General features: G+C 31.2%; 2 protein-coding genes across 2 annotated transcripts in view; both read left to right on the forward strand.

Annotated features, from left to right (window-relative positions):
- The window catches only part of LOC105623254, a 2,074-nt gene extending 1,211 nt beyond the window's left edge, over positions 1-863 (forward strand). The window contains exon 2 of the mRNA XM_012204652.1: positions 499-863. Within this exon, the coding sequence (XP_012060042.1) occupies positions 499-708 (210 nt within the window). The 3' untranslated portion in view covers positions 709-863. The remainder of the gene's footprint in view (positions 1-498) is intronic.
- A 9,128-nt stretch (positions 864-9,991) lies between these two features.
- Positions 9,992-16,847, forward strand: part of LOC105623255 — an 8,699-nt gene continuing 1,843 nt past the window's right edge. Inside the window, exon 1 of the mRNA XM_012204653.1 lies at positions 9,992-10,115. Coding sequence (XP_012060043.1) covers positions 9,992-10,115 — 124 coding nt within the window. The remainder of the gene's footprint in view (positions 10,116-16,847) is intronic.

Here is a 16,847-nt window from a genome sequence, read left to right on the forward strand (position 1 = left end):
AACGTAATAAATTACTAATAAAATTAACTATAATAAAGGTACTAAATAAAGTACCAAGACACGTAGTACAAAAGAAATAATATATATATATATATATATATATATATATATTGTTACAACTTAAAAAAAATCTTCCAAAAAGAACTGAAATGTTTGAAAGATTTTTATAAATTGTAACAATATATATTTTTTTTGCACAGACAATGTGCTTGGCTTATTTAGCCCTTATACGAATTTTATAATATATTAACATTGATATAAAATGTTTTTATACATAGTTTTAAAAATATTTTGCGAGTTTACTTTAATTTTTCGTTATAAAAATTACAAAATGACAGAACTTTTTTACTCAGTTTAATCTGCTTTACCTGCACTACTTTGTCAATACTCATCCGGATATCTTGTGTACATATATATACAAGACACTACCGTGTCTCTAGAAAAATCTGCATATGTTAGAGGAGAATATCCTCTTCGAGATTCGAAATTCTGTTTCAGGTGAGCTTCGACCCAACTCCAGTCGTACATGTCATGGTGACGTGGAATTATGCATACCGTGCAGCTCGAAGAGGTCCTTGGGAAGAAATAGCACGGGACAACGAAAGATTTAGAGGACGTATAAAGTCTATTGCAATTGTTCTTGATCCAATTTTGAAAAGCAAACATCGCTCGCAAGTTTGGCAGGAACGATTCGCTTTTCCGGAATAATTTTAGCCCAATTTATAATTAATATTTTTTTAAATATACGAGAGATGGCGGAATTAGTACAAATAAAATTTTCTTAAAACTTAGCTAAATTATACATGATATGTAATACAACTTGTTATCAGAATTTTTATTGATCAAAATATTGCTGTCGGAAACACTTTTCTCTCTCTCTCTCTCTCTCTCTCTTTTTTATTAAAAAAAGAAAAACGAAGGATAAATCAACATCCTGATTTAAAAGAATTTAATAGGAAAATAAAACTGAATAGGAAAATAATGAACTTTATCATTTTAATAAATCGCGTTATTTGTTACTTGCATTTTATGTAAAAAAAATACAATAATTTTAAAAAACATTGAAATGCATGTAAATATTAATCTAAAGTCTTTTGTGTACGTAGAATCTTGAAGAAAGCACATGTATATTTCTATTATGAAAAAATGAGTGTTTTTTATGTTATAACGCTTTTTTATATTGTACAACGCTTTTTAAACGCTAAAGAAATATGTATAATCATCTTTCGGGAAATTTTTTCTTAGCATATAACTGAAATCTCAGGGTGTTCTTTCCCATGAAAAAACCAAAAGAAAAAAATTTTCCTGGAATTTTAAAAGGATTTTATTTTGGTATTTAGAGGGAAATTTTTCGAAATTTAAATTTTATCTTTTTCTGATAAAAAATTCTTTAATCTTTTTTTATCATCAATCTTTAATACTTATATTTTTTCCAAAAAGATTTTTTTCAATCCGTCTTATAAAGAGAGAAAATTAAAAAATGAGTTAGTATTCTAATTTAAATTAGAATTCAAGTTTTTAATAGATTACGTGAAAAAATATCTTAGCTGAAAGATGATTGAACATTTCTAGTCGTCTTATCGTTCAAAGGAAATCATTGTATAGTATGGCACAAAGTAACTCGAAAGTATCAAATGTATGCTTTACATTTATTTTTCATTAGCTTTATCAACTTTAATGAAATGAAATGGTTGTGTTGTTTGATACTGAGGAAAATTTTTGGAATTTTTAAATTTAAACTATCTTTTTTGTCATATCGTTTCTTCGATTAGTTTATAATTAAAATGTGATTTGGTACGTATTGTTTTCTAATAGTTAATTTAAAATATTAATATTATATTAATTATTTATGTAAACATTAATATTATGTCCCGCCTTTTGTAATGAGTTTCCTTCTCATAAATATTTTATTGTTTTCTCATATATATTTATAAGCTATTCTGTATCGTCTCGTAATATTATTTTCAGATGCATCGATTTCATTTTTCCCGCCGATTGTCTACGCAGTTATCCACACATTCAGTAATTACTTGCACTGAGAAATTTCTCATGATAACGTAACAATAGGAAAATGATAGGACTAAAACTGTGTCAAGGGCAACAAATTACGTGACTCATGCTTACCGCGAGCTTCATGCTTACATGCTCTGATCACTAAAATTAAAATTTTTGATTAAAGCATTCATTGCCTTCGATATTAAAAAATCAATAAATTCTCGAGTAAATATAAATATCATTGAAGAGATTGCACAATCTAAAATTCTAAAAGTTTAAAAAAAGTTTAAAAATATAGAATTCCTAGAGAATTGCATTTCTTAAAATTTAATTTAATAATTTAAATTGAAAATCTAAATTTCTGAAAATCCGGCAAAGTTAGGATATTAAATACGAGATGAAGTAAATCATAACTTGGAGCTTTAATATTACAGCAATTAAAACTTGATTATATCTTTCTTTTATTTATATTGTGAGAGCGGGAATTATGATATATAATTTTAATCAACGATAAGATGTTATTAAATATAAAAAGGAGTTCGAAGGGTCAAGTTGCAGCAGATGAGCAGAAAGTGAACAGGAAGAGGATGGGCATGGCTTTAATTGACTGGGCCGGATAGATGACAGGTCCTCATCACGAGCTGTTGCAACGAGCGCGTTATGCGCCGTTGCATTGACCTAGCACGTTTATACGTTGTGAAAAAACGGCGAAGCGCATCGTAAATCCTATTCTCAATCTCTATTATGGAAATTTCCATCGTGGCTCAATTTCCATAATATAATCCGCCTGATATTTGTATATACGAGTCTCTTTTGGAAGCCAAATTAGTCAACTTTTTTTTTTATAAATCTCGATTTCGATAATTTAGTTTCGAGTTTGACTTCATCAATTTCTTCTGCTCTTTCATAGAATTGATCGGTTTGACTGTTAAAAAGTTCATATGATGCAAATCAATTATCAGTTTAATCTTATGGTTATATAATATCCTACAAGTAATTAATGGCTTTTGAAACATGAAAATTTAAAGTGAAAATGAACACTAAGATCATTTTGATAAATTCTTAATTAACTGAATAAATGGTTGTGCGTACGACAGAAATGTTTATTATTATTATTATTTTCAATAATTCTCGCAATCTTTATTATATCTAAAAATTTTCTAAAAAAATATTTCAGGTCGAGCTATTTTATGAATAAAAAAATGAAAGTATAATGCAACTATTGGGAAAACAAGTAGTATCTAGATTTTTTTATGTATATTTTTACATTATGACACTGAAAAAAAATATAGTCAATTTTAAGAAATATTTAGTTGAATACTGCCAATTAAATATTTATTAAATATAAAGATATATATTTATTTGATACAAGAATGTTAATTTGATTTAACAATCTTTTTTTGCTGAACAAATATTTATAATTTAAATATTTATAATTTAAAAAATATAGTCAATTTTAATAAATATTTAGTTCAATACTGCCAACTAAATATTTACTCTCAGTATTGAACTAAATATTAAATTTATTAAAATTTATTAAAATTGACTATATTTTTTTCTCAGTGGACTGAATTCCGTAATATATTTGACTTATTAATTAACGTATTAATTGACATATTAATTACTCAAGAAAACATTAATTACTCAAGAAGCAAATAAAGATAAATACTTTATTTGAGGTATAAATTCGATTTCAGTGTTCTTTTGTTCTCAGTTTATCGCTTTGTTATTGTTGATATGTAAATTGAATTAACGTTAACTCGTTAATTCAATTTTTTACTAATCATTAATATACTATAACGATTAATGCGCATTTTAGAACGTACAATGCACAGCAAAAATTGAGATTAAAATTGAAAATTGTAGTCAGTTTATCGTGCGTTGCATAGGCAGCATCTTCACTTGCACTTTCACGTGGAAAGTTTCAAAAGTTCACTGCCACTTTCTCGCCTATCCTCCACAAATAACCATTTACCGTATTCAGTCTTACTGTAGTTTCTCCTCGATACTACAAGTAATAACAAATTGATATCCGATTCTAAGTAAGCGATGTAAGTATTCAAAATATTTAGAATGAAGAAATTTGGATGTAAAATTACTTTTTTATCTGTCTCGATACAAGTAGCACAGTCAAAAATATGCTTACGTTACTGTGTATCAATAGCCGAATTTATCAATAGATGTGTTTCTGGTAACGAAGACTTAATCTATCATTCGGTGTCAAGGCTCTTTCAGATTCGTCATACATAGAGAACGCGCTTAACAGATCCTTGTTTTTTTATTTTTTTCTTTGTTACATGGGACTTCTCTCCATGGATTATTCCATACAATCTGCTTTCACCTTTTCTGCTGGAACCAACATGATTACATGCGAGAGTATGGCTGCGATATATATATATATATATACTTATTAATATATACTATGTATATATACATGTATATTACAGAAAAATAATAACAATATGACATAAACGTAAAGTAAACGTAAAATAAAAAAAATTTAATACTGATAATTAAGAATATAAATTAAAAATATAATTAAGAATATACATATAAAGTAAATAAAGATTGTTGATAGATAAAATAAAATTTCAACTTTAGTAGCGTGTTTATTTTAGTTGTGAACTCGATATTTTATGATGTTGTTGAAAAAATATTTGTTTATTTGGACATTATCTCATTTCTTCGGCTGCTTTTCAACAACACGGTAAACTTGGATTAACTTTTATATTTAAATATTTAACAAGACTACAACTATAAAGGAATTGAATTATTTGAGGAATTTAATATAGTTACTCTTATGTTACTAACAAGAATAATTGTAATTCTACAGTTTTATAAATGAAAATTTGAATATTACGAATCTTTATACGTTTGAATATCTTTTCCTACGTTATATATTTTTTATTATTTTTTATTATTTTTTACATCTCACAATTCACTCATTTCCTGAAACTTCTACATTTTGATTTTCCTTTTGTTCTATATTTTATGATTCACGTACGATAGATAGATATAGTCTTACGTAAGCCGGATTCCCAATTAATTATACCCAGCAACAACATTCGACTTTCCTCCGTCAAAGAGTGTTTCTCTATGACTTATTTCTACAATTATCTCAAACGTAATACACATTAAACGCGTTGTTGGAACTGTGCGCCCGGTGATAGATATATCATACGTGATATAATTGAGGAAGTTATCTCATATATTAGAGTTGCAGTTGTAATAAGAAAAATACATTTTAAGAACCTTTATCATTTTCTTCTTCTATTTCTTTGATTGTTGATATTACAGGGTCAATATAGATATTTTTTCCATATATCACGATTTCTTCCCCTTATCATTATTCCTTGTTGATAAGTGTGATAAAAGCAAAGTAAATAACGTGCGACAATTGACAGAGGAAACTTTCTCCAAATTTGGGCAAATCCCAAATTAAAGAAGGCGTTGGCTGTTCCATGCTACTCACAGCCAATTCATAGTACGGCCGTTGTCCCGCAATCTCAGCACACAATATCGCCCCAATTGAGTTCCGCCGGCTTTGCAACAATTACATCACATCCGGCACGGATTCGAGTATGGTTTGCTGTATAGAAATTTCCTCGTCAGAGTTTGCAATTATTTATCTTTCTCTTTATCTCTCTCGATTGTCAGGTACGACAATATCTATCCACGATGTAAAGATTAATTTTTTAAGCAGCCAATCTGTTAAGTTAATAAATAGAATTGACTTTAGCCGAATACTTGATGTGAAAATATTTAACAATTTCTATTTTTATTTTATATATATTTTATTTATTTTTATTTCTATTTTTAATGTTGAATATAATTAAATTTATAAATTAATTTTTATTAAATTAATTTTTATTAAATTAATAAAATTTATAAATTAATTTTATTAAACAAGAGAAAGAGAAAAAATATAAAAAAACATCCTTTTAATTTTAGAAAGTACAACGAATATCTATTGTTGGTGGAACATGATTCTTCCTGTCTTGCGACATGATTAAATATGATGTATATATAAGTATGAAACATCTCGTTGACTTCTTTGTCCAATTTCTTTTCGAATTATTAAATAAATATTAGCAATTGGAGAACAGTGTTTCTCTCAGCCTGGAGCAATTATTCCAATTGTTTCTTCCGCGACGAGCAACCTTTTCTCAGCAATCGAGCCAAGTCAGAATGGAAGTAAAGGAAGTTCGAAGTCAGAGCGCAAGCGGAAATATGCATGATGACATCCGCGCGGACATGGAGATCAAAGCGTGGATGGAAACGAAGGTCAAGGCGAAAACTAAGATCAAGGCCACCGCTGTCGATGTCAATATTCTATTATCGAGATTATCTATAATTAGTTCATAAGAAGAGAGAACTGATTGATTACGGCCAATTCAGAATCATTAACATCATTGATTCAATCAAGAACGAGATTAGATCGAGATCAGCTAGGATCACGAAGTCAAGGATGGCATTATCCTCGATGGTATCGCCAATGTTGGCGTCGATAACATCCGCAATTTAGAAAGAGACATCTTCTCAGCTTCTACTTTGTTCGACAGCCTTCGAAGCCGACAACCAGGTGATGAAGGTTTATTAATCTCCGATCTTATCCGGTTCGATCCCCGATCACATCCAACATCAGCAGAAGAGTATTTTTTTAAAGCCAAATTAAAAAAAATAAAATTAGAAAAACGATTAAAATGGAGGAAAATTAAGTATGAATAGAAATGTTGTAATTGCTACAATAAATTTAACTCCAATTCTTTATTTTGATAGAATCTGTGATCTTCGTGTCAACTTCTTATCTAAATGTATAAACTAATTATATTAAAAAATTTTACAATAGTTGCAGAACTGTTTTCTCTATTGAACGCAATCATTGATTTAAGATATTTTAAAGAAAAACGTAGAGATTTTTCTAGATTCCATTAAAGATATATTTATCTGTACATGTTAGTTAAAAGTATTAGTTAAAAGTAAGTCAAATACTCAGCCAAAAATATATCACTCAATATAAAAAAAAATAAATTTTTTATAATGTTAGCCCTAAAACCAACTGCAAAACACAAAACGAATAATTTGGCTTATTATAATTTTAATACAGCAAAATAACATTTTTCTACATAAAATTTATGGTCGATAACTTTCTAAATAATCCAAATGAACTTTTGCACGAATATTTATTGTTTTATGATTAATATCTGTATAAAATTTGATTTAATTTCTCGTACAATATTATTTTCTCATCAAATTTGCAAATAAGTATTACAAAATGTAATTTTACATAAGAATCAGGACTAACAAAAAAATTAAAGCAAACTAATAACAGATTTTGCTCGAATTTTACACACCTATTCAGATGTAATAATGGAATAATCTATTTTTTTACTTTTGGTAATGTGTCATTTTTGAGATATGGCATATTTCCTTAATTAATACTTATACTATGTCATACATTTTCTTTGCAGAATATTCCATAGTATAGCATTAAATCAGAATTCGAATGAGAATCATACGTTCAGAGATTCGATCTCCACGCGCGACGGGAATAATATTATGCAACACACGCGCGCGATATTGCTCAACATGCGTTTCCGTGCTTAATCGGTGTTACTTACAAAACATACGAATTATATTATACAAACGGGTCGCGCCTTTAAGCAACTCCTTCACGCTGAAGTGAATCAGCTACCCGGCTTTCCTCATGGTTACTAATAATTATGTTAATTTCTTCGGAGAAGCCCATATTAACGACGCTTCAGGATTTGTGTGTATAGATGAGGCTATTGCCTAATTTCTTTTCAAGAGAAGAATTTCGTGTGATGTTACACCGCAGCCAAGAAATCGAGACGATATCGCTAAACGATAACGTTGTTCTGCAGTGTCGGAATAAAATAGAGAATAATTAAATTGCAAGAGGCTAATATTTTTAACTGTAGCAATCTTCTAAAAAACTTACAGTTGCAATACTAGTTTTTCGAGCTGGATCCACCATATTGTATAATTGCGTCTACTTCATAAATTATTCATAAATTATTCATCGCTATAAATCTCGATCTAAATTGATTTTAAGTGGGCGGCGGAATTCACATTCCTATTAAATTTATTATATTTGAAAAGAGAATCTTATTTAGCAAGTAAAATTCCCCCGAGGTCTCTTTTTCTCTTTCTCTCTCTTTGCCCAGATTTTAGAAAACTGTATTCATCCTCAGCGACACGCCTTTTTCAATTGAGGGTGAGATCCAAATTGTGTGTTACAGACAACGGCGTTTTATTAAGTTTTATTAAGTTTATCATGTTGATAGTCCAATGTGTATTACTGTTATTAAACTGTTATTAAACTCCTATAATTGCTGAAAACAAGCGATTTTTCACGCTATTATCCAACGTGACAACTGTCTTTTTGCGTGCTGCACGCAGCACGCACGAAATCGCAAGCACGCATCTTGATATACAGGATATTAATTAAATTACTATTTATTTCTTTGGAATTGGCGCGGTAATCTTTAACTAATTAGTAAAACGATATATATTTAATCAGACGTGCAGTTATTAATTTCTTACGCGTCTTATAGAATGTCTCGAGTCGAGGCATCTTCCTTTACGTCACATCATTCACTGTGATTCTATCACTAATTTGAAATTATATTAACTTGGAACAAATGAGAATTTTACAAACACTGCATATTGTCGCATTTTAAAAATGCTCGCGTCGAGATTTATTAATGAATAGATGAAAGTTAACGACAGTTTCTAATCTCTGAAAATATATATATGTTTGCAGCAATTTCACGATTACAGTACAAGATAATATATAGTTGTCTGTCAATTAATCTTACTACATGCCTTATTAAATCACGTCTATCCATAAATTAATAGTACCTGAATCATTAAAACTTACAAAGTGAGAAAGCAAGCATGAACTTCGATATATTTTAGTCTATTCTTGAAAGCACTCGATAAGCGAAAGTATTTTAAAGTAATCTCTCACATTTTATAGCTAGCAATAATGAGATATTAATTGATCAATACATATTAATGACGTATTATAACTCGACATTATAAAAGAAACCTTTCTAAAAATAAAATTCTTCCTATACACATATCAGCTTATACATTGTCTCAAGGATATCTCGAAACCATCAAACAGACGTTCTCTTAATGACAGATTCTCCGGACAATTTGGGGCCAAACTTTTCCTCAGCGGAAATGTCGAGGTTGGTCATCATCTATTGTAATCCTCCAATTTTCTGCGTCCTTACAACTGTCAAATTAAAACCTTTATTAAAGTAAGAATTAGTTCAAGGACGTAGTTTTGTTAACTGCTTGGCTCTGCAAAGATTAATTTGCGAAGGAAACCCTTTTCCTCGTTCTTGTTAATCAAATTAGTTAATATGTCCAAGATTTGTAATTGCAGGTATTACCTTGATGTAAATTCCTATTTTTTTTTAAAGAGGAAGAAAAAGGAAAGCATTAGACACGAACTCCAATACAAATTAATGCTTAGAACGTATTTGACAATACTGTTGCAAATCAAATATCATTAATGTCCTGATACCCTCATTAACAATCAAGAATTTGTCTTCCTGATCAAATGGATCTTGCACTAGAATATATTACGACCCATGGTGTAAGAATCTGATATTTACACCATGGCACGATCAAAGACAGCGGCCACATCGGTTCCCATACGTATAACGTATCCCTACCTACCGATACTGCGTGGACCCCGGTGTCTTCGGAGTCACTCGAGCTTCGGTCGCGAATGATGCTTCGGTGACTGGTGGTTCAAGAGGTGAGAGACCACATCTGATCCTGGAGGGGATAACAGGGACCGCGCCCGATGGCCGGCTATAAAATGCCGCCACGAGGATCGGGCCCAACCAGTCGTAATCGATACAAGAAGCTCCATTTTTCTAATCCTCCTCACCTAATCCCTTCCATCTCGAAGGAAGTTCTCCCTGTGAATCTATCTATTGCTCGACTCGAAACCATGAAGCTCGTCTTCAGATTCGCCCTGTTGTGCGTCGCGGTGGCCTTCGTCGCCGCAGAAGATGCCCAGGTGCAGGAACGACCAAAAACCTTCCGAAGGTTGATACCCGCTGATGTTCTCCGCGGTGAGTTAACTCAATTCGAGGGTGAATTTTTTATTCCGTGACAAGCTCGATCTAAGATCGGTATTCAGAGTCGATTCTTCGGATCAAGACCATCTTAAGTAATGTCTTAAGACGCTAATGTGACCCTTTTGGCTGGTATTCATAGGCCGTTGTTCATAATCAAATCTTATTTCAAGATCATGTCTTAAGACGCTAATGCAGCCTTCTGATTAGTTCGTGATTTCTTAAGACCGTCTTAATTATAGAAGATCTGATTGCCATAGTCAATTCTTATATTCAAGACCGTTTTAAGTTCTGTCTTGAGATGTCGCGAACCAATCAGAGATCCACATTAGCGTTTTAAGATGGTCTTGAAATAAGAAGCGATTATGAACCGAATCTTTGATTGATCCGTGATATCTTAAGACGATCTTGAATATAAGAACTAACTTTGAATACCGACCTAAGATCTTTGCGGTTATTTCCTCCTCCTCTCATTAAAAAAATTTTGGCTTCTTAATTGAGATCACTGAATAAATAAAAAGGCCAGTAAAAGGAGTATCATTTCAATATTTGATTGTCAGCATCAGTACTCGACAGTTATATGAGAATTCGATGAAAGATAACGAGAGAATATTTCTTTTCGCGAAAGAATATTTCATTTCTCGCTGCAATGATTTTTATCTTTGTGATGCTAATATCTCTTGATATTATCACGCAAGATGAAGACAATTAAGTAATATATCTGTCGGCAGAAATTCGCGTTGATTATGTGTCAGTTATTAGCGTCATAATTGTATGCTAATTTATCGAAGAAAAGATATCAACTTTAGAATAGCGCGATCTTTGCTTCTTAATTAACTTCTTAACTCATAAAAAAAATTATATATTAATTATTTTCACTATTATTCAATGTAGATAAATTTTAAATTACAAAATGTATTCTCTGAAATAATTTTTTGATGTTAATAAAATAAACCTTTATAACTTAAATTCTTCTGATAATCCTCGTTAACGCGAGTCCTTGATTAACTATAAAGACGAAATATGAAAATTAGTATAAGATACTGATTTTAGAAAAACTTTATTTTTCGATTTTGCCGAGAAAATTAGCATTTTCGTTTTATTAGATAGTATAAATATAAATATAACTTATTTTGTTAATATTATATCATAAGTAGATCTACTCGAGAAATGAAAGCGTGAAACTTTGGTTGAGAATCACTGTGTTAAGGTGTCTGGCCGAATTCAAGAACTGTATGTACATGACCGATAAGTGGGACGATTGGTCGTTATTTTCAACCGTTTGGAAGACTTGACATTTGGCTTTCTTACGATGCCTTGTCACGCGTATTAAACAGCTGTCTCGGAATCCCAGTAACATGTAGGAGTGTCACGAATGCCATCCATGATAGAAGCGATCTGTGTTCGAATCGGTCATTTAAAAAAGTTTATTTCACCTTGCATAATAAATACACACATATACGTATATAAAAGATTTCAGAAAATGTTTCATGTAAGGAAAGAACTTTTCTGTATAGAATGTAAAAGAGGAAATGTATAATTATTCACTTTTTAAATTGATTCTATGGCTGTGGCCAAAGTCTCGCTACAAATGTTTTAAAGCATTTGATGAATCAATTAGAAGAAAGAATTTTACAAACTGACCAATTACAAAACGCTTCAAAGCGTTTGCAACATCGCGTTGACTTATATCGCATATTTATTCAATCTGTATTTATTCAGTCTGAAAAATTTTTTATTTTCAATTTTGTTATTCCAAACATAATTTTGCTTAAAGAGTATCTTAATCAGAAGTTGCTTTCAATTCTGCGTGAAAAATCTTTATTATTGAATCATGAGAAGTCGCGAGAATTAATATTCAATCAATTGTTGGATCTTCCATGATAGATTTCTGAAATAATCTTGTCATCGCCTACATTTCCGTTTCTCGCGTCGACCTTGATTATGGCTTCTTTCTCGCTCCATAATTAACGCGTCTCAACATTATATCTCAGATGTTTATCCATGCGTAAATCGACCCTGATAAACGTCAGCGTTGAATGTCTTTTTGTATTGATCCATTATCTTGTAACGCGAGCATGGTCCTTGTAAATCAGAGATTCGCAGGGACGCAGGATGATGTATCATTTGAGATCCCCTGAGATCAAGAAAAATAGCAAACTCTGCTCCGTTGGCGTCAAGATCACGAGACTGCGTGAAAGTTTCGTGCGGTAACCATCATCTTATAATCCCCTTTGCTCCCGGTAATGCCCCCTCTTCTCTTTCCGTTCTCCCTTTCTCGATATTACTTTCTTCTTTATACGGTAGATGCAATGATGCGTTTCTCCTCTCGATAGGATTAACAAGATCGTTACGAAACCCGTTGCTTTTATGCCCGTTTCTACTTAATGTACCTAGGTTAATTTTAATCTTGATTTAATCAACTTTGTATCTTTTTCTAATTTTAGAATTAAAAGAAAATAAAGAATAAATTAAACCATGATTGTAAAGTTAATCTTACGTCCTTGGGACGTTTTATATATTTAATCCTATTACTCTGTTCATTTATTTAAATTATAGAAATTATACTTTATTTTTTAAATATATCATTTAACATTGAAAATAGACCAAATCATTATCGATCATTTCTATTTCTTCAATTTATATGACATTTCTTATGTAAAAGATAAGATCCTGAAATTTTTTTTAATCTTCATATTCATGAAATATTTGGTTTTTTTTCCAACACATTTATTATTTTTGTAGTGATTTATTTGCTTGCTTTTTTAAGTAAGTAAGAAACGTTGGTTCATCTAGTGTTAAAAACTTTTTTCTTTGACATTTGACTTCCTCTGTTAATGTATTATAAAATCTTTCTTTCTGTGAAAACATATTAATTTTATTTTTTTTTAAATTGTTTGTTGATTATATTGATTTCGATAGAATGCAATAATATTTAAATTAATTTATTATGTAATATACGCTATCAACTTTTTAACACAAAATTTAAAATTTTGCCTCTCACATGCCCTTTAATATATTTATTGTTTATTAAAATTAAGAGTCCTTTGTTCTTATCAATTTTTGATTATATTGACTCAAATGATATAATTGTATAATAAATGAAACAAAATTATAGAGTTAACACAGATTATATTTTGATTATATGTAACGTTTAAAAAAATAGAATTCTCGTCAATTAAAGCTCGACTGTTAAGACTGTAGATTAAAGACTGATGTATTGTATTGGGTTATCCGGAAAGTTCGTTCCGATTAAAATTTAAATTTTAATACATAAATTTTATACATTTATTAAATTAAAATTTCAATTTTCCTTCAACACGAACTTTCCAGACGACCCAACACAAGCGACATTTTTCTTTTCGTAACCATTCATTGTGAATCGCCATCGCGACTGTTGATGAGAATGATGTTGAGTAATTTTGCCCGCAAAATTACGAACGTTCTCCAATAAAATCGCGTCAACCGCGAGTCAATTTGAATGTCTTCCTGAGAGAAAATCCTTGATATTCGCGTAGACGCGACAATCGTTCCTGGTCTTTAATTACTCATGGCCGTGTTCTTTCTTATTTATCGGCGCAGACCTGAATTTCCATGAATAATCGAATTAGTCACGGAGTAGTGACGAGGAGGGAATTACGAGTGGCCTCGTTGCTCGAATTATAGCGAAGACAGGAGATCGCATAAATACGGGTGTGGAAGCTCATGGGAAGGATAGAATTATTTATTTGCCGACTCTTGGAAGGTCATAGATTATATATACGTGAGACGAAGGCCTCGAATACGCGACAGGCTCGCGGAAATTCTTCACGCAATATGCAAACAATACTTAGCACCTTATACACATAAGCAACGAACAATTGCCAGTTTTTTCCACCTTTTTTAGCTTGAAAGAAGAAACACCGAAGGATCTTTTATACACTTTTGGAATATATTTGCTCTGATGCTGTTGTTTGATTGACATAAAAATTAATAGGATTACTCTTGCTAATAGGACTTATTTTTTTTTCGAAATTATATGATAACGTGTGTCTTGCAAAGTGTTCTTGCTATTAGAAAGCGAGAAGCGCACTTCAAGAAAGTGACACCCAGCAATGACAACCAGCACGATGAAAGTACGGGCGAGATCAAACGTATACGAGTATAAAATCAAAGAGAAAGAAACATCCCTGATTGCAAGACTTTCCAGATTAGCGATGTAATCAGAATACATCTTTATCGTTGTATCACATATGTACCGTAATAATAAATTGTTACTCGACTATTTCCCGATTAGGATTTCTTGAAAGTCTAGCCGGTTTCGTTTAAGAGGGACACAGAATATTTTCGCCAAATGTTAATGTTTCTGCAAAGAATGAATTCTGAAAAGAATGTCAGCAAATATATTCTTGCAATTAGCAATTCTAATTCCGCATTTTAAACAATGCTCGCTCAATAAATTCTGAATTTTTAATTTCACGAGAGTTATATTGCTTGCCTGTTGCAAGTGAAAGTTTGCTATTTATTTTCCTTGTTCCTACTTTTAATATATTTTTTTGCGACTATCGATTAACGATTTTAATTTTATACTTCAATTTATATTTTAGAATTCTGCACGGAAGGAATGCTTTTGCTGAAATATTTAAAGTTAGATACAAATATGAAAATAGTTTTGTTTGAATCTCTCTTTTATCAAAATATTGTATTTATGTAAGACGCTCAAATTGATTGCTAGACAGATAGAATTTTAGAACTTTTTGCAGTATCAACGTTTAAGTGTTTTATAATTATTGTGATAGTTAAACAAAATTATTTTCAACTAAATTTTTAGACACTTAGGTACAAATTTTTAGATACTCACAAATTATTTTCTATTTAAGTGAGGAAATTCTTCAATCCTTGCAAGTAGAACTCACTTCCTCAGGTCGCAGATGAAAGGAATGCAGCAACAATAATGATAAAGTATAATATGAAAAACGTGTGTATGAATTACATCAAATATAATAAAAACGTGACATCTCTAATCTTTATTGCAAATTTCTCTTCTCGAAATTTAGTTATGATTCCACTTTCCAATTTGAAATCTAAGTTCTTATATCGCTTCTAATTGAATCGACATAAAGATCGTAATTTCCACTCGTGTCTCTTGCGTCTTTAACAAGTGTCCTTGTTTACTATTTTATAGTGACCGGTAAAACGAGAAAACCGCAGAGACATTAACGGTGCCGTAAACGCCGATCACATCGCAGCTCAGGTCGGCATTGAGAAAACGGTAACGAACACATCATTGTTTAACACGAACAACACGTTCGTGTTAAATTATACGGCTAGACAATCTGACGTCAATGCAAGATGCGTAATCCTCTATTCGATCTTATCTGCTTTACGTATATTACATGTTAATATAAATTGTAAAATGTTAGAAAGATACCGGTCAACATGATACCGTGACTCATGAAGACAAGTCAAATTAACTTATAAAATCGATAAATTATAGCAGATAAATCGATAAATTAAAAATTGGTAAGAAAAATAGTATAAAACCAATCAAGGAAATTTATAATTTAATAAAAAATAATCATTTACGATAATTTCTCGACTTTATAAGTTAATTTGAATTTGTCTTTAATAATTTATTGATTTTCGCAAATAATTATTGAATAAATTGTAAATAATTATTCTTTGATAAAATTACAATATTAATAATTAAATCTGATTGGTTTTCTTCTGATCATTTCTTTTTTAAATTTCTTCAGCTCGAAGAATCGATCAGGAATTTTTCAATAATCCTCGACAGTAAAACGATCTTGTGAGTCATCGCGAGACAAGCCTCGAAGGGCTGATGTAATCGCTAGCCGTAAAACCAACGCGTCGACGTCCGTCGTAATGACGCCCAACATTTGTCGTCGGCGCGTTGCGTAAAAACGGCGCGCAACCGACCGACTCGGTGACAGTGAAAGTGTTTCTCCTTGAAGTTTCTAGCACGATCACCGCTGCCGCCGCCGTTGCCGACGACGACGACGACGCGAACGCCGGTGTGTTCCTTGTTCCAATCATCGTCGTAGATGAATCTAAACGATATTCGTCGTCGCCGATTGCAACTCGAATTAGCCTCGTAATATCGTCATCCATTGCGCTCGTCGTCGTCGTCGTTGTGTGGCTCCGCGTCGAGGAAGTGAAATTCGCGACTATCACTATTGTTGCAAATACAGATTGGCTCGGAAATAGGATGCCGAACCCAATGGGTGTGTTGCGTTCGTTGTTGAGTTTACAATAGGGATAATGCGAACGTCGATATTCTAAAGCGTTCTAAAGCGTTCGCCGATGCGAGATTATTTCTTGATGCGACCAGAAAATCGATTATGTATTTTGAAACAAGATAAAAATTACAAAAGTAAAGTAATCAAATTACTAGGCGTTAAGTATTTTAGTGAATTTGCTCTTTTTCATAAAAATAACTGTCTCGCCAAACATGTTAAAATATAAAAAATTGTATTATTTTTAAATGTATTTATCTTTAGATACATCTATAAATTCTTTCTCTCAATATAAAACTGTCCCGCTTTGGATTTAGTTATATTCGATTTAGAGAGAGAGAAAGAGAGAGAGAGAGAGAGAGAGAGAGAGAGAGAGAGAGAGAGAGAGAGAGAGAGAGAGAGAGAGAAAAGAAATAAATAATAAATAAAATAAAATAAAATAAATAATAATAATAATAATAAATAAATAAATAAATAAATAAAATAAATAAAA

Source organism: Atta cephalotes (genome assembly GCF_000143395.1).
Source record: "Atta cephalotes unplaced genomic scaffold scaffold00055, whole genome shotgun sequence".
In the NCBI taxonomy this organism is placed as follows: domain Eukaryota; kingdom Metazoa; phylum Arthropoda; class Insecta; order Hymenoptera; family Formicidae; genus Atta; species Atta cephalotes.